At 36.4% G+C, this 19,634-nt stretch overlaps 1 protein-coding gene across 1 annotated transcript in view; it reads left to right on the top strand.

The window, feature by feature from the left end:
- The window catches only part of PCLO (piccolo presynaptic cytomatrix protein), a gene marked incomplete at both ends in the record, with an annotated part of 199,010 nt that overhangs the window by 123,514 nt on the left and 55,862 nt on the right, over positions 1-19,634 (top strand). The window contains 5 exons of the mRNA XM_084306345.1: positions 1,313-1,406; positions 8,378-8,449; positions 12,445-12,625; positions 13,834-14,028; positions 15,237-15,419. Of these exons, the coding sequence (XP_084162471.1) occupies positions 1,313-1,406; positions 8,378-8,449; positions 12,445-12,625; positions 13,834-14,028; positions 15,237-15,419 (725 nt within the window). The remainder of the gene's footprint in view (positions 1-1,312; positions 1,407-8,377; positions 8,450-12,444; positions 12,626-13,833; positions 14,029-15,236; positions 15,420-19,634) is intronic.

Below are 19,634 nucleotides of genomic sequence, written 5' to 3'. Positions count from 1 at the left end.
CAATCAGGAGAAAAATCACACTACCAAATATTAATATTAAGGTATCATAAGGGAGTTTAACAGAGCGGATAAAGGTCTTTCTGTGCCATTTCTTCTCAGAAAGAGCAGTCAGGCATTGGAACGAGTTGCCCAGGGATGTGGTGGAATCACTGTCCCTGGGGATGTTCAAGAAAAGATTGGACTTGGTGTTTAGGGACATGGTTTAGTGGGTGACATTAGTGGTAGGGAGATGGTTGGACCATATGGTCTTGAAGGTCTTTTTCACCTTAATAATTCTATGAGTCTGTGATTTTGTCTTAGCGCTGGAGAAGGTCCTGGATCTAGTAACAGATGTAATATGTATGACCTTACTGTATAGGACATTTGAACCCAAGTTAAATTTGCAGAGTGACAAAAATAAGTTCTTTGCCTTATATCTCGCTGGATTTTCAAAATATTGAAAGCTTTTTATGTTCTCCTGCCAAGTTCTTTTGAGATATCCATTAAAATTTATGTTAAATTAAAATTGGAATGGAAGCAGATCAGACATCAAAGCTCATGACACTAGATGAATCCATATGCTATTAAAGGTTTGTGTATTGCTTTCTCCATCCTCGGAAAATGCAAAGTACAATAGAAAGCCCTGCCAAGTCTTTTTTAAAAACAGATTATGCAGCCAATGTTTTATTCTTGGCTATTGATAAAAAAAAAAAAAAAAAAAAGAAATCATGAGCTTGATGTACTTTTATGTTTGTTTCCAGTGCAGTTAGAGGCAGAGAACAGGATCAATAATAAATTATTGTTTCTATCATTAACAGGATATTATTTACCCCATGGTCATCCCTGAATGTTCTAGTGTGATGGCAATCCAGTAATTAGAGACCATAACCTATAAATATAATGGATTTCTGGTACCTTAAAGTGATAGTAGGAAGATGGTCTTGGTAAAGAAATCAATGCATTATCACTTTCATTTATAGTCAGAGCACAACACATACAATGAGAGAACAAAGCATATGTGCATTCGCTGACTGATGCTTTATGTAGACACAGTTGTAGGCAGCAATAGTCCACTGAAGAGTCAGATGTCAAGAAAATATACTAAGTGTAGCGAAACAAAAACAAAACAAACAAACAGAGTAGGCTGTCATCCTCTTGTAACCCTCAATTGTTACAGAAATAAAGGATATATTTTTTTTTTCTCTGAGATTTCTTTTTTTTTGTTTGTTTGTTTGCTTGTTTGTTTTTTTGGGGGGCGGGAGTTGTTTTGTATTAGAACGGAAAGAAACAAAAGATTGTTAATGTGATGTTTCCTTCCTTTGTTCAAATTCAGTGCTGAGTACAAGCGAAGAACTAAGTATGTGCAGAAAAGCTTGAATCCTGAGTGGAATCAGACGGTCATTTATAAAAATATCTCTGTGGAGCAGGTGCGTAAGTGGTAATACTATTCAGTGCAATTTGCTGCTATATTTATTTATGTGGTCTGCAGTGCTTATCATGCAGTGGCACTGGCAACTTTGTGAACTCCTAAGAAATCTTGCCAAATTCAGGGGAAATTTGTAACTATGTCCTTGCCTCTTATAGAGATCACTATATCAATTCTCTTTTCTTGTTCTTTCTATTCAAAAAATGATCATTTGTGTGGATTACATTGATAAGCATGTTGTAAGTATGGATGTGTTATTTCTAAAAATGATTATGGAACACAGGGAGGGAATTAATCCAAGCTGGTGTAGTAGATGCAGAAATCAGCATCACTCTTGATTCCAAAAACCATGCAAGTTCACAGAAAACACAGTTCTTAAAAATATTTTCTTGTTCAAAAATGTTTATGAAATGTAGAGATACATGTTTACATTTACCAATAATTTACAGCAATGGTTTTGAAATATGAATCTGTTCAACAAAATTCAGAAGAGATTTAATTCCCTTGTTATAGAAAGATTTAAATCACATCTGGGGAATAGTTCAGTGGAAGCCTTCTGTGTCTATTTCTTGGTTGTTTCATAACTCTAACTGATCCAAGGGGTTAACTGAGGCAGTATGTAGCAATCCACTCTTCTTTTTCTGCATCTTCCTTTTTAAAGAGACCTTTTACTGTTTGAAGAAGGCACAATGGACAAAATGATCAGCCTGTTTAAATTACGAAGCATATTTTTATAGAATACCATCTGTAGGCTCTCCCAAATCTTTCTGCCTTTCTTGGTGTTTTGTTCTTGATGCTTTCAGCTTTGTTTTTCAAGGCCATCTAATGTTTCAGTACTTCAGAAAAAAAGCTTACCAAGATCAGATTCTTTCATGAACCAATACTTTTATATACTTCTCCAACACAACACAAAGACATCGGTATTATCTTGCTAACTTAAAGTTTGTTTATTCATTCTTCCTATGAATCTATGAACATAGATTAAAACATCGGATTTTGCATGGAGCAAAACCCCTCTCACAGAGGGACTTGCATGGTTGCTCATGCAATATATACATCTTGCTATTAGAGGCATTACCTCAGATTTACTGTAGAGGCCCCTTGTTATCTATATCTAAGTATCTATATCATAGTGGTTTTGATTTGCTGGGTTTTGCATGCTTTTTCTTGTAGACTTGCATAAATGGCAGTTCACTGACAGTGAAAGCCTAAGGAGTAAAGAAAAAAGCTATGAGGTTTGTCTTGCTGCAGTATAAACCTTAGGTCTTCTGTGTTTGATAAGAATGTTTGGTAAGTCTTAGCAATGTTTCTAAACAACATGGTCTGAGCTTCCCATTTAAGACAGACTCCTCAGTTTACTTAATTTGCTTTTTGGTTCTTCTGTGACATTTCCAGAGTTGTAATTAAGGGTGTTGGATGTTCAATGGCTGTTTGGCAATTGGATAATCTTAGTTTACAATTTCTTGGACAAAGATCTATGTTAGAAAATCTCTTTATATCTTTGATGTCAGTCTTTTGACTATTGCTCGATGAAATTTGCTTTTAGGTTACATATGGAATTCTTTGAACTTTTGCTTTCTGTTTGCAGATCTCCTTTTCCTCTCATACTTTCATGCAATGCTTACAATTACAAATGCGTGTTTCATCCTAGTACCGCATATATTGTATATTTTGTCTTCTCACACAGAAGTGTATGCAGGCATTTCCTTCTATGGCTTTTATCTAGTGGTAAGATACTGATGTCAGTGTTTCTCATATTGTGTAAAATTCAGTGCCTTGATTTACAGAATATACAGTAAAATACATTAATAACTCACCAACTGATTCCACCATGAGAAGTACTGTCGTGGTTTAACCCGGCCGGCAGCTAAACACCACGCAGCCATTCGCTCACCCTCCCCCTCCCTCTCTGGGACGGGGGAAAGAAATGGAAAGTGAAGCCCGTGAGTTGAGATAAAGACAGTTTAATAAGACAGGAAAATAATAATAACAAAAGTAATAATAACAATAATAATAATAATAATACAATGGTGATAATAGGAAAATAATAATAATATGTACAAACAAGTGATGCACAATGCAATTGCTCACCACCCGCTGACCGATGCCCAGCCTAACCGAGCAGTCTGGCCCCCTCCCCCCGGCTAGCCACCCCTATATATTGTTTAGCATGATGTCAGATGGTATGGAATACCCCTTTGGCTAGTTTGGATCACCTGTCCTGGGTCTGTCCCCTCCCAGCTCTTACTGCACCCCCAGCCTGCCTGTTGGCAGGACAGAGCAAAAGGCTGAGATGTCCTTGGCTTGGTATAAGCACTGCTCTGCAACAATTAAAACATCGGGGTGTTATCAGCACTCTTCTCATCCTAAGCCAAAACACAACATTCCACCAGCTACTAGGAAGAAAATTAATTCTGTTCTAACTGAAACCAGGACAAGTACCCTCTACAGTTTAAAGAACGATCACCATATAACAGTACATTGTTTGCACTCATAGCCCTCATGCACAGAAATTTCACAATAGTTAGGAGCATGAAGAGAAATGCAAGATAATAATTATGATAGACTGAAAATGAGTGTTCTGGTCAACAAACAAGCACAGCTGCATCAACACCAATCTGTAGAGTTAGCAGTCATTCCCACAAACTCAGGAGTCTTTATAAATATTATTTCTTCAAAGAAGCATTTTCTTATCTTCCATCAAAGCACGGTTGTTTCCTGACAGCAAATAAGTATCATTAAATATTTCCTAATATAGTCTTTTCAATGTTGCTGTCTAGACTTTAGCTAGTTGTACAATTTTTCATTTTCCTTTACACTTTCATAACCTCGCTGAAATTAAAATGAAAATAATTATGGGAAACACATCACTCTTTGAAATGAAACTGATTTTTCAAGGTCAGAATAACTGGTTTTATAACATAGCACATTCCATTTTAACAGAGAACAAAAAATAAACTAAATATTTAGTAATTTGAGGGTGTTTTTTTAAGTAACAAAGTGTAGATAATTACAGTTTGAGAAGAATACTAAGTACACACATTACAATATTGCATAATAATTGCAAACTCAAGTCATATGCCTACTCAGGTAAGGAAAAGAAGCTTTAGGATGATTTCAGAAGATGGTAAAAGTTGAAAGTTCTGTTGCTGGTTAGGTCACTGGTCTAATGTATGACCACAATCTAAGATGTGGCATTGTTTTCCTCAATTTCTTATTTATTAAAAAGCAGGCAAAATGTTTTCTTAAATAATGGATAGAATTCATTAAAGCATATGGTTCTTGCTGTTGTTCATATTCTTAAATTGAAGATAACATATTTAGAAAGAGTAATATATTCAAGATCCTTCAGTGATTTAGGAGCCTAAATCTTATTTCCAGAAGTGATTTTTTATGAATCAGCAAGGTGCTGGCACATAAATCTTGGACAAGAAAATGTAAGTTTCTAAAAGTCTTTCTGTCCTCCCGCATACTGAAGTACAGCATTATAGAGATGGGTACCTTTAAATGTTAAATATCAGTGGAAACATAAGTATAATGCATAAGGTAATACAACACCTTTATTTCTACTCATCAAATATCCTGACTGAGATTGCAAACTTTTAAAATATTTCTAAACTGATTATAGGAATTTACTTTCTTCATTGGAGAAAAAAAAAAAAAAAATGCATTAAAATGATGCCTTTTTTCCAGTCATGAGTTGTATAAGCTTTCTCAAGGAGAATCCATTAAATTTTTCAATTAATGCATTTTAATTACATGGACTAGCATTATTAGTCACAACATCAAGGGACCTCCAGTCATTCAAATCCAGTAATAGACACTTCTGTCATGTGTGGCATTGGTTTGGTCATCAATAAGAGAAAATATTATTCACAATGTCTGTTTCTGCATATTCCTTTATCTTCTTTAAATTACGTTTTTCCACAGCAGCCTAAAGCTGACTGGATTTCTCATGTCAGAATGTGGAAATCTTAGATGTTTATTTTCTTTCTCTTTCTCTCTCTTTTCTCTTTTTTTTTTTTTTATTTTTTTTTAATTTTCACTTCCACAAGGCAGAGTCCAAAATCAAAATTAGTTGTTGCTTAGTAGCACTGTTTTTGTAACGTTCTTTAAACTCAAATTAGCTTCACAACATTTGTAAAGTCATCTGGGTCAAACTGCTTTGCCTCTTTTAGGTGCACCTTCTCATTCGCTTGTGAATGCATTGCCTACTTGCAGGAGCCTACTGTCATATGGAGACCATTTCCAAAAAATCATTTTCAGCAATGCTGTCAGTTAAATTTCTGATGAGGATCTGAACTTATGTCCTCACAACCTAAAATTGGATGATGTAAGGCAAAACCTTGCTTTCCTGTGACAGTATAATGGCTGCTTTTAAAATCCCTAGCTATTGAGTGTTCTTTGGCCTTAGTAATAGTACATAAATACATCTTCAGAAAAGCAAATTTTCCTCCTTTTCAAAACTCATTTCATTTACTGCCTAATAAAGCTGTTTTGATGTTTTTTCATTGTCATAATATTTCATAAAAGCTTTATCAAACTAAGAGGCTTAAAATAGATAACTCAATGAAATGTAGAGTGCTGCAAGTTTTCAGCACAATTCTATTACCATAAAAAATGCTAGCAAAGTAGGATTGCAGTTACTGGAAAATCTCTATTTTCCCATTTCCACAAAAAAAAATATTTCAGCTCCATATTTGTTTGCTGTTGTTGTGCTATGTTTTGTTTTGTTTTGTTTTTCCTCTGGTTCTATGTGTTCTTCTCTCTGTCCTTGCGCAGCCATAACTTGAAACAATTAGCAACTATATCCTCTCAAAATAACAAACGTTGAGACAATGAATTTCTGAAAAGCATTTATGTGATTCCTGTTTTTCTGGGCAAACATACATATACTTAGTATAGCAACTAGCAGAAAATAGTATCACCCAAGAAACTAAAAGTAGCATGGACCACAGGTTGTTCAACTTATTTTTCAGGTTAGATTTCACATTGCAATTTTAATACTCTCTTTGAACAGCAAAGAAAATACATTTTATTTAGTCAAGGAAATCCCCTTTACATATATGTAAAAGATATTCAAGGCAGAACCTTTCCCTTGTTCAAATTTTTGCTTACTTTTTGCATTGTATTTTTAAGAAGAATATGTTAAATGTTGCCTAAATAGGTAGGATTAAAACAAAGAAAGATTAAGGAATTGATCTCAATTATTATTTTTGGTTTGTAATCTTAGCTTTCAAGTCATGTTTTTGCCTTCTTAAAGCGTACATCATAGATGCTAAAAATAACACAATTTCCTTTTGTGTGGGCTTACAGGGATATGCCGATTTTAATACGATTTCCAAAGAAACTGAATTTGCATAGCTGTTCATTATTCTAAAATTAGCTGTGACCAAAAGATATTCATAATACATAATAATAAGATGAAATTATTAGTTAAAGGCAATTTAAAATTATTTAAAACTGTCTGAACCTGTGTTATATTAAACCAAGGTGAAACGGAAGTAAATGGGAAATGATGCTCTTCTTGAAAGTGTATGTAACGTACAGTAAATTTTATAGCTTATGATGTTGAACAACAACTCAATCTTTTTTTGTCCTTTCTCCTAAGCAGCAAATTAACGATCAGAGCAGCTTCTGTTGGGATGATGATGTTGATTATTACATAAGATTTCTGGTTGTGATCTCTTTTATTCAAGTATGTGAACGGTGTTCTGTTTTCTTTAGCAACACTTAGAAGTATCCAACAAATTATTCACTTAAAACTTTGTAGTCTGACTTCACAGATATCTGATACTCCCCGTGACTTTGTCCTTCCCTCTGTTAAGTCATGTTAATTTATTTGTTGCCTCTATGCTAGACTTTTGCTCCAGTATACAACACCAATAATCAGTCTTGTTCTTACCATCAATCAACCTTCTTCTTCCCATCTGTCCCCATGGATCCCTGGGATGACACTCAGATCAATCTTTCTAATAAGGTCAACTGCTTTGGACGACAGTTTCTCTGCTTTGAGCTATCTTTTCATATAAAAACCTTTGGTGAGAGATACTTTTTTGTATAAAGACCTCTGGTGAAAGGTCTAGAGGGGAAGATCAGCAGCCAGCAGACATTCCTTAGTTTGTTCAGCAGAGGAGGCTGAGACCTCATGGAGGCCTGCTGCTTCCTCACAAGGAGATCAGAGGGGCAGGCACTGAGCTCTGCTCTCTGGGTCAGTGATAGGACCCAAGGGAATGGCATGGAGCTGGAACATGGGAGGGTCAGGCTGGGTGTTAGGAAATGGTTCTTCAACGAAAGGGTGGTCAGACACTGGAACAGGCTCCCTAGGGAAGTGTTCATGGCACCAAGCCTTCTGGAGTTCAGGAAGCATTTAGACAGTGCTGTCAGAATTATAGTTTAATTTAACTGTGTGGAGCCATATGTTTGACCTGATGATCCTTGTGGGTCCATTCCAACTCAGAATATTCTATGATTCTATGATAAAAAGACTTACTTCTTTCTTATGTTAGCCTGTTAGAAGGGTGCTTGACACAATTTTCATGTTTAACACAATCTGCAGATAGTAAGTTTTGATGGCCGTCATTACTGCCTGGTGGTAAAACTTGTCCATGTCTGGACCATTTGTAGAGTCTCATTGACGGCACTGAATTTGTACAGGTATTAAAGCCAGGTCATCACAGGTGAGGCTGTTTCAATAGGGTGTTTTAAATAACACGTATGAAATTCATTTTAAAATAATCTTGAACTAAATGTTGAAGTTCAGACCACTCAGACTTGATAATGAGAAAAGCTGCAGAACTACAAAAACAGGGCTTTGAAAATCAGTTTGGCTGTTGTGGTGGTCACAAAACTGCCCATCTGTCTCTATAAAAAATAGTACGATGAGGAGATAATGAAAATATACCATCATACATAATTGTTTTGAAGTTTATGATAGCAATGGGGTTAATTTCCTTTTGACTTAAATTGCAGCTGAAAAAGAAAACACTGGAAGTGACTGTCTGGGATTATGATAGATTCTCATCGAATGACTTCCTTGGTGAAGTGAGTATCGTCTTTCTTTCTCTCTGCCCTTGACCAGTTAGAAAGGCAATGAATGGCTTGTTAGTATTTGGACAATGTTTGCTTACACTGTATGGGACTAGTAAAAACACATTAGGTATAAACTTTCTTACAGCACAATATTACTGCTGACTTCACAACAATTGATCATAATTTCCTTCATTCACACATATAAGATGCCTGTCCTTATCTTGGTAAACAGTGGGTAAATTCACTCAGGACTCAACAGAATGTTACTTCACTGATTTTATTTACCTATTTATTTTTTTGATCCCAAGATGTGACTGAATGGTGGATTCTTGTTGTGACTGATAAAATGCCAGCCTTGATTTTAACATAACATAGGAAGGCTGAGCAGGTATCAGTCTTTGGAAATTATTGAAGGATTAAATTTTGCCATCAAGACACATGATAGAACATCCACAATTAACAGCAAGAGTCAGTTATTTGGTCTTGCAGATTCAAGGTCTTCTTTATAACACTAAAAAATAGTAATATCATTGCCAAAGTATAAGTGAAGGCAAAATCTTGTAAGGCCTAAATACCGTGGTAATTAAAAATAGATGAGTGATCATGGGAAGCAGTGTGATCTCTCTTTTAAAAGCAAACAAACATATGGACATATAATATAGAGTTACCAGCAATAAGTATGATGTCAAATAAGTAATTAAAAATGTTATTACCAAAGAAGATTATAATTAGAAACAGAAGCCCAGAAAAATCGATTGCTCAAATTACTGTTCATATACAGAGTAACTCCGAATACCTCTGCTTAGTCTGCATTTGAATTTATCAAAAAGGCATTCAGTTCAGCTCCAGTATCCATTTGTGTAACTCTAAAACTGAGCAATCAGTGACACTATTTGAACAATTACTAAAATAAATGTATAGGAAGCAGCTACATGATTACTTATTTTCTGCATGCCACATCAGTATTCCTGTTGGGTTCAGCATATTTTTCCAAAAGCTGGGTTTTACTGAATAGTTACGTCACTGTCATTTATGACATTTACAAAATGGATGCTCCCCAGCTGCTCCTACAGGAAGATTTAAACTTTGCCTTCAAATATTTTAAACCTCTAGAACTATTTTATTTATTGAATTATTCAAACTTAAACATGAAAACTGTGCTTCATGGGAAAAGACCATCCAGTGTACTTCAGGACCATTTTGAAGTCCAGGGTACTCAGTAAAATGAGATATCCAAATTATGCCCTAAGGAATTTATAATGGACCTTCACAAAGGCACAAGCATAGATACTTATGGGTATCAAAGACTGCTGAAAAACTGAATAAAGTCAGCATCATTTGCATGCCCCAGAAGGCACATGGCACATTATGGTTCACATTAACAAGATTTTCTCCAAAATAGAGCTGCTAGCCAGTATTGCCCATTAGGAACAACCTTCAACCATGTATGGTGGTTTTACCCAGCTGGGCAGCTGAGCTCCACCACAACTGCTCTCTCACCTCACTCCCCTTCCTCAAACGGAAAGGGAGAGAAAATATGATAAAAAGGGCTCAAGGGTTGAGATAAGGACAGGGAGATCACTCAATTATCGCAACAGTTATCATCATGGGCAAAACAGACTCAATGTAGAGAGATTAGAGACACTTATTGCATATTACTAACAAGCTAGAGAAGTGAGAAACAAAGAAAAAAAACTGAAAACACCTTCCTCCCATTCACTCTCTTCCACCTCCTCCCCCCAAGCAGTGCAGGTGAATGGGGGAATGGGGGCTGTGGTCAGTCCATGACACTTCATCTCCGCTGCTCTTTCACGGTCTCTCTCTTCCCCTGCTCCACATGGGGTCCCTCCCATGGGATGCCATCCTTCCCAAACTGGTCCTGTGTGGGCTTCCCACAGGCAGCAGATCTTCAAGAACTACTTTAGCATAGGTCTGTACCATGGGGTCCATCCATCAGGAGCAAACTGCTCTAGCACAGGTCCCCCATGAGTGGCAGCTCCCCTCAGATCCCCTGCTCCTGTGTGGGCTCCTCTCCACGGTCTGCAGCTCCGGCCCAGGGCCTACTCCTGCAGGGGATCTCCATGGGCCGCAGCCTCCTCCAGGCCACATCCACCTGCTCCACCGGGGGCTCCTCCATGGGCTGCAACATGGAGATCTGCTCCATGTGGGACCCAGGGGCTGCAGGGGGACAGCCTGCTCCACCAGGGGCCTCTCCACAGGCCACAGGGGAACTTCTCCATGCCTGGAGCACCTCCTGCCCTCCTTCTGCACTGACTTTGGTGTCTGCAAGGCACTTTCTCACTTCTCACTCTCCCAGCTGCTGTTGTGTGGTAGTTGGGTTTGTTTTTCTTCCCCCCTTTCTTAAATCTGTTCTCACAGAAAAGCAAACATCATCATGTATTGGCTCAGCTCTGGGCAGTAGTGGGTTCCTTTGGAGCCAGCTGAAACTGGCCCTTATGGAGCAGCTTCTGGATTCTTCTCACAGAAGCCACACCTGCAGTCCCCCCACTACCAAAACCTTGCCACATAAACCCACTACACCATACTGTCTTGCAAGTTAACGAAACATTAACAAAACATTAACAAAAACCACATGAGAAAGCATGCTAAGTAGTTAATTCAATTAGATTACTTTTAGACTTAATCAGAGAGACCAAGCCAAAACATATATGATCTATGAGGCTGAAAGAAAAACAGGAAAGAAAAAATGCTTCTAACCTTGTAGAAAATAAAATAATTAAATATATTAAAAAATACAGGTGTAAAGTAACTTGTCCATCTCTAAACTTCAAGATGATTTCTTTTATTCAAGGTCTTGCAATAAACTGCCAAAGAAATAGTTCCCTGAGGTAATCACATGCTTTATTTGTCTAGCATTTCTAAAACTTCCCTACTTTACGTTATTTTTAACCCTCTCACCTTAGAGATAAATGCAAGGCTATTTTTGTTCTTTCCTTCACTCAAGACTGTGATGACTCTTTAGTACTTTACAAAATCACAAAATCATGTAGGTTGGAAGAGACCTCCAAGATCACCTAGTCCAACCTCTGACCTAACACTAACAAGTTATCCACTAAACCATATCACTAAGATCTAAATGTAAATGTCTTTTAAAGATCTCCAGGGATGGTGACTGAACCACTTCCCTGAGCAGCTCTTGGCCCTCTCTACCACAAAAACACTGAGTGTGAAAGGATCTTTATTGCTCCCATTGTTGTTTTTTTAGGATTTATTTTTAAAGAAATTTCCCAAAACTCCTAATAGCAATGGAAGTGGCCTAGAGAAGATTTTGGCTACAATTTTTTTTTGCTTTTTTTTTTTTTTTGGCATGTTGCTAGTTTCATTGCCACATTACCATTTTTTCTTCCTTTTTCCTTCCTGTTGAGGTGCGAGGCTTAAAGGGCCTATTGCACTTTACTATTATTTTTGGAAGTGCAAAGGTATACCTGTTCTTTTCCTTTTTTTTTTTTTTTTTTTTTTCCCTACAAATTCTGCAAATTTGTGGAATTTTGAAAAGAAACAACAAGACCCAGTCTCATACTACTGAAGACCTTATTTAAAACAAATAAATTTGTTTTAAATTATTTGCCCCTTTCCTGACAGAAACAAGAAAATAGCTATGCCCAATTCTTCTGTTACGACATAGAAGAGGTAGAATGACTAGTACCCTCTTTTGCCTTGCTATCAAGCAAATGCTCACAAGCTACTCCTTAGCCATCTTGGTATGGAGTTATGTATAAGCTAGTAGTCCCTACTGAGATCCTGCTGAGATGTATCAGTGCAGACACAGCAGTACGCTAACAAATGTGTGTTTCCAACCACAGCTGGTTTACATCAGGCTAGGTTAGAGCATGAGCAGAGAGTCCTGAATCTGATAGCACTCAGCCTTTATGCCATTATCTGTTTGTGTTTGCTACTTTTAGTAGCACAACTGTAGACTCTTCTGCTGTAAACCATCATACATAGGTCAGATACAAGCCGTATATTGTGCTTTGATTCGTTTATAGGTATTGATTGAGTTATCCAGTGTCTCTCAGCTTGACAACACTCCTCGGTGGTACCCTCTGAAAGAACAGAGTGAAAACATTGATCATGGGAAATCTCATTCTGGACAGAGTAGCCAGCAATCGCCAAAACCATCTGTCATCAAGAGCAGAAGTCACGGAATCTTCCCAGATCCCTCTAAGGGTAGGAATGACTCAGTGCACCTGATATGAAGTGTTTTTCCAGATGACAGGAAAACCTTTGCTATTTGTAAGTTCTCATGGAAACATAAAGATACTGCTATGAAGTTTGCATAAACTTTTATTAAAAGACTTATTTCTCTCTGTGGTTAATTTATCAGAGACCTGTGCTGAGGCCTAATTTGAACCAATCAGTGCCAGACAGCTCACTGTATATTTGTGTCATTAAAACAGCCACACCTAAGCTCTATGAGCTTTTCACATCTATTATAAACTCTGTGCCTTTTTCATTTTTTTTCTGGTAGCCTTGGCCAAATTCAATACATATTTAGCTTCCTATTTTTCACATTCTTTAAATAATCAATGGCATTTTATCTTCTGGAAAAGTCGCATTAATAGTTTATAGAATAACAATTATGCTGTAATAATGCATATGCATATCCAGTCAATGATAATGGGCTGTAGCTTATTTCAAGTGCATTGGAAATCAGTGGAGCTCATACAGTAGAATTATACTAGGGCTTACAAAAGGAGAATTGATCTCAATGTCTCCTGCTCCAATGAATTTATCTCTGCTTTCTTTCTTTCCTTTTTTTTTTTTTTTTTTTTTTTTTCCCTATACTAAGTACTGGTGGCCAGTAGCAATATCAAAGCAATAGCAATCAAAAACACTCTAGATGAGAGGCTCAGGGTGATAAGACTTTGGTCCATCTCTTCTCTATTTCTCAGTAAAGTTTTGCTAGCAAATGGTGTCTATTTAAGGTCTATCTCCAAATCAGAAGTTACTACAGAAGGTGTTGCAAAGCAGAGTATTCATTTGGCAGGACAGAGGGTAAAAGTTCTTGCATTACATAAGAATTCATTAACAGCGTAAAAGATAGTGGTTATCATCTCCATACTCGAGAAGCATAAAACAGAAAAGTCTTTAGGCTACCCCATTGTTCCAACAGTGTGAAACAGTGCCGTAAGCATAAATAACAGGTGATAGAAACCTATTAACAAACGAAGTATTCCCTGGGCCATGGAATGGTGAGGAAATAAAAAATTATGCTTAATAAGAGTTTCCTAATCACAATATATCCTGAGACTTTGAATGGTGTTGCACAGCTTTATTCATTGTTCTGGAATGTAGCTAGAGAGGGAAACTGAGAGAAAGAAAGTGAGTTTGTTTTTAATAAATGCAGCACTTGTGCTTCTCCATTTTCTTGTTAGACATGCAGGTGCCCACCATCGAGAAATCCCACAGCAGTCCAGGGAGCTCCAAATCTTCTTCTGAAGGACATCTACGCTCTCATGGGCCATCCCGCAGCCAAAGCAAAACCAGTGTCACTCAAACCCACCTTGAAGATGCTGGGGCAGCCATTGCTGCTGCTGAAGCAGCTGTCCAACAGCTTCGTCTTCAACCAAGTAAAAGACGCAAATAAATTCCTCAGCATGGCAGCTTAATGTTCATCTGTTGCCTTTTTCCCTGCTGTCCTTTCCTTTTATTTTTTTAATGCTCTCGGCACACTGTGCTCACTCTTTTTGATGTCTTTCTTTGTGTGCCTGTGTGTGAATACATATAATGACAATATTCTCTTGTATTTAGAAGTCTTTTATTTATTTATTTATTTTAATTTATATAGACTGCAGTGAAACTGGCTGTTTCTCCATCGTTCCCTTCACTCATGGTCCATGATGTTCCATAGTCGTGCATGACTCACAGAGAGTTCCATTGTGTGGTGGTGTTTTGATGTCACTAAACAATGACCAATGAAGTAACCAAAACTGGCAGAGATGCAGCTGCCAACTTTGCAAGTTGCACACAACAAGTATGGAGGACACACTAACAAGATATAACTATGAATATTAATCATAAGGACAGCACCACATATTAAGGAGGAAAAAGGAAAAAAAAAGTAAACTTTAAAAAATATATATATTTTTTTTTAACTGCATGGTTAAGATACCGATTTTTGAAGCATGGCTGTAAATATTTAACTTTTTTTTTTTGGAAATGAAATGTAATGCAACCTTCTTTCTTAGTCTCACATAATATATCATATTAGTGATGAGCAAAACAACAATGCACAAAACCATTAAACACAAAAAGCAATTTACAACATTAGTTTTTGACATTGTTAACAAGATGTCAAAGTCAGAGTTGAGAGCAAAGTCAGTCTTCACAGTTCAATTCTTCTTGTAATTTTTGTACCATAGGTTGATCAAAGGTTGGGATAAGTTGTATCTGACATCTTTAAACAGATTAATAAATTAGAACTTTTCAATAAAAAAGCAAAGCTCTCCAGAGAGGACTTATTTAAGGGCAAATTCAAACTCTCTGACAGTGGATTCATTGTGTTTGTCTTCAGGATTTATTATGATATGCCATAAACTTACCATGGTATAATGCAAAACCTAAGGGGAAATGATTTCCTTTGTCTTCACCGTCATTAATAAAAGAAACAGCCAGTTTTAATACTCTTTAATGCTGTGCATGTGGTGTCTCTTTGGTGTTTGAAAACACTACTTATTTAAATACAGACAAAAACACTTCTGTTTGCATGAATAACATTTAAGCTGGTTCCATCTGAGGATACATACTCTGGGTTTCCATTTCACCCACACTGCCACAGCAGCACATAAAAGCGGTCAGTCTAATCATGCCAGGAAGCAGCACAGACACAGCATAGCAGGAGTCCTCCCTATTCAAAGAACTCAGTCTGACAATCTGCCTCCACCAGCCAATGACAACAAAGACCAAAGCCAACTAGCCCTCAGGAAAGTGATGTCTGACGGACCAGTCAAGCCTGAAGGAGGTGAGCAGAAAGACATGGTCAAGAAACCAACCACATTACAAATCCTTCTTGCCATGTCTACTAATTCATCACAATATTTAATTATTTATTTTACCCCTCCATTAAGTGCTGTGTTAACATGAATCAAGAACTCTTCTTGATTTTTCTGCATCAGCGCATAATTCCTTATCATAAAAAAACCTGCACTAAGAAACATTACAAAACAACAAAAGTGTACACTACCATTCCACTGGAGGACTTAAATCTTTGATGAAAAACTGTATAGCTTTGCTCATGTTGTTGCCTAACAAAAAACATGCAACCATGTTGGTCTGCTTAAACATGATTTAACATACCTTGTGACAAAACCTAACTACACATTTTTGTTTCTGGAATTCTAATTGGGACATCAACATTTTTATTTTTTCTCTCCCAGTAGTGTTATGACATCAACAGAGATATTTTTTTTAAACCACCAGTGGAAAGGAAACTTTTGATCCATGTATAGCTCTATCTCTTGATAAGTTTTCCATCAGCCTCTGAAATTCTTTTCTACCTGTAGACACCTGTCCATCGAACCTAAATGCTGCATATCATCAACTTAACCACTAATCACAAATAAAGAGCCAGAATCTCAGTTGGTTCAAGTTGACAGTGTTCTTTTGAAATCTGGAGCATTTTGCTTATTTCCAAAAAATCTGAGGGATTATCCCAATAAACTTACAGACTGGACTCCCAGATCTTCTTTCGTGTTGTATGCCCTTTCCAATCTCATGCAAATCATCAAAGGTTTTTCTGTTAACACTATCACACACCATGGGCCATAGGATGTCTGAAAATGTTGTATGAAAGAAAGAGGACATGATATTTCAAAGGATACATTCTAAATGCAAAAAGTCATTTTAAATATTGTATTTACAAATAACAATAACTTTTTTTTTCTTATCTGAAAACTCTTAAATATGTGCATATATTACATATTACAAATATAACATGCATATGTGCAGCCACACACATATTCTTCTCCCTACAGCTCAACTCAGGACACCCAGTTCAGGCCGAGGCTGAAGATCATGACAACACTAGTTCATGACTGAAGTGTCCATCCTATTATTAGGATGTATACCACAGAAATCTTTTGAGGTGCTGTTTCTGTAGACATTTATTATAAAGTCTTGAAGTCCTACAATGTCTTTTGATAGAGAGGAACAATGCTTAAACCTTTTCCTTATCATATGGGCTTGAATCGTGTTCCACATATATGGTATTTATGATAGAGACAGGCTGTTGGCTTCAAGTACCTTTGTTACTAAGCATCTTTTCTATTAAAATTGTGAAAAGGACATGTATCAATATGCATTTGGCTCATAGGAGTGTTAGAACCATCTTACAGAGTCCTGGGAATAAAAATGCACATTAATATTAATATATTAGTGAGGTTGGAGTTGCTGAGGAAACTAGATAGTTTTGGTTTTACTTCTTTTCACTTCTGACTAATACAGACAATTCATGGTGGCCTTCACAAATATTATAAGTTTGGCTTCAGATCTGTTTGTCTTCTTACAATTCCCAAACTAGTGTGTCCTAATTTATTCGTATAAGGCAGGCCACATATAAGTACCATTTTGAGTTTAATGGATCTCAAATACATTTTAACAGGAACAAAGGGTAAGATTAGTTAACTGCAGTTTTGTTGAGTTAATATGGGAGAGATTATAACCTTGAATGGAAAAGGTGCTAAGACAGTCAAACCAGCTTTCAAAGTTCTTGGAAGGAAAAAAAAAAAAAAAAAAAAAAAAAGGAGGATAAGCAGGAGGTGAAGGAAAGAGAGGTCTTCCCTCTAATTCAAAAATTATTGAAGTTGAGACAGTTGTGAGTGATGAATATTAGGACACCATCACTCAGTTTGAAAGTCCATTTCTGCAGGAATGGTTCGTGGCTGTGTTACCCACACCTATCATAACCTACCTCCTTGGCACCTGGAAAATAGCCCATTATAAATTGTCTTCATGGATTGGAACAGTCATTTTAGCAAGTTAGTAAGGATGATTTTGCATTTTTTTGTCACTAAATCTCAAAGCATTTACTTTAAAAAAAAAAAAAAACACATTACAGATAATATACAATATTATTATTACTGTTAGCACTACTATATAGCACTCTGAATTTATCAGAGAACAGCACCTTTTAGAAAAGCTGTTGTTTTTTTCTAGGCCAAGTATGCAAGGTGATAGCAATCTAGCAAGATTTCCACAAAGTTAATCGGAAAAAAAAAAAAAAAACACTCTGTTGCATGATTATCAGTCTTTCTACACCTAACTTAAGAGTTTATTCCTTTAACCTAGTCTCTCAGTACTTTTTTATTTTTTTTTCCTTTTCCTCTTGCATTGAATTGCCACTTGAAGAAAACAAAACAAAACAAAACAAGAACCTTCAGTCATTCTGAGAATGCCTCAGAGAAATCTTTCCCTACTTCTGGACCTAGAACCTGAACCTAGGACTATTGGATTTATTTTGTTACTTATTAACTGTATGTTTGACAAGAAATGAAAAGGAAATCATAAATAAAAACAGTATCCACAGTATACATACAGTATTTTGTGAATGCATGGGCCTTGCATCATCTTACGTTTGTAGGAACGATCTCTTTCTGTACTATATTAATACTACATTCTGAATTTATTTTAAACAGTAAAAATGTATTTTAAGTGATCTGTTTTAAATTTAAGGTGAAGATACAACAGAAGTCATTGGTCTTTGTTCAGCACGTTTGTAAAAGCCAATAGTCAACTACAACATTTAATTAAAAATAAACCCTGAAGTACAATTTCCTTGTTGCCTGTGAGAGATAAGAGTGCAATCTGCAAAGAAACCAATTGCATACATTCCACTCATACCCTTCAGAGAGGAACAATAAAATTTCAGAGCAAAACCTTTGAAGCTAGAAGTTGCAAGGGATCCAAGCCAGAGGGAGACAGCAGTGCTTAGGTTTGAGTTAATTTGAATTTGTTTCTGTGAAAAAAATTGGATCACTGCCAATTACACATTCACATAAAATAATCATTCCTTTCAACATAAGCTGAGTATTAGGGTTTATCCACCAGACGAGTCAGTTTTCAAGATGGACTGATAGTCCACCTCCTTCTAAGTCAATAACGTAACCCACTGAAGGATCATGCCCATTATGTAGAATTTATTGGTAGATCACTTATGTTTTAAATATAATTATCTGTTCTTCAGATCACTAAACAGTTACAGATATTCAGATGAAAAATATTTTTTTTTTCTGGGTGTATGCAGGTAATATAGTTATTTACTTATCTATTTAATTTAGTTATCTGAAATATAGTTATTTACCTATTTTATATAAGGCCTTTTCAAAGACAGTTGAATTATTTTTTTTTAAGTGAAAACATGCTTTATTTTTTATTACTTCCAATGAGACAAGTTAGAAGGACAATGCACAACAAAATTTCCCTTCAACATCAGAGTAAAAAGTAAAAACATTCACCAGTTGGAGCACAGTAAATTAATATCTAAGTAGCTAAACCCAAATATTATTGTAGTCATATCCATTTTTTTCTACACTTTCAAACAGGCACTCATGAGAGAGAAGCTGAGTCAATATCTTCTTGCTAGAACATGATGCCTTTCAAGAGATCAGAGCTTTTAGCTGTCTTAGTATGCACCTCCTTTTCTATTTGGCACACATTAAAAAACAAAACAAAACAATAAACTAAGCAAACAACAACACCAACAACAAAACAAAACAAAACAAAACACCAGGAGGAAAGTACTGCTTTGCTCCTGACCTGAATTTGTTAGTAAATCTTCAAGATTTATTAAAAAACATTGTATTTCATTTCAATGTCCAAACACACCTGTTGGTACCACTATCACTAGGAGATGGGAACTATTTAATGTGGTACATACAATATATTTCTACAGCAACTTTTATCTGTGTTTCCTACATTTTATTCAGTGGATATGTTCACCTAATCTGATAAAGATTTTTCATAGAATCATAGAGTCATAGAATGGCTTGGTTTGGAAGAGACGTTATAGATCACCTAGTTCCAATCGCCGTGACGTGGGCAGGGACACCTCCCACTAGACCAGGTTGCTCAAAATCCAGCCTGGCCCTGAACACTTCCACTTTTTCAGCCTCTGACATTTTAAAATCACAGGATTTTCTGAAAACTTCCAATACTAACTAATGTCTGTTTCCCATCTCAC

Source organism: Netta rufina, assembly GCF_964035555.1.
Source record: "Netta rufina genome assembly, chromosome: 1".
In the NCBI taxonomy this organism is placed as follows: domain Eukaryota; kingdom Metazoa; phylum Chordata; class Aves; order Anseriformes; family Anatidae; genus Netta; species Netta rufina.
The sequence above is the reverse complement of the archived record's forward strand: the minus strand, read 5'-3'. Positions and strand labels throughout refer to the sequence as shown.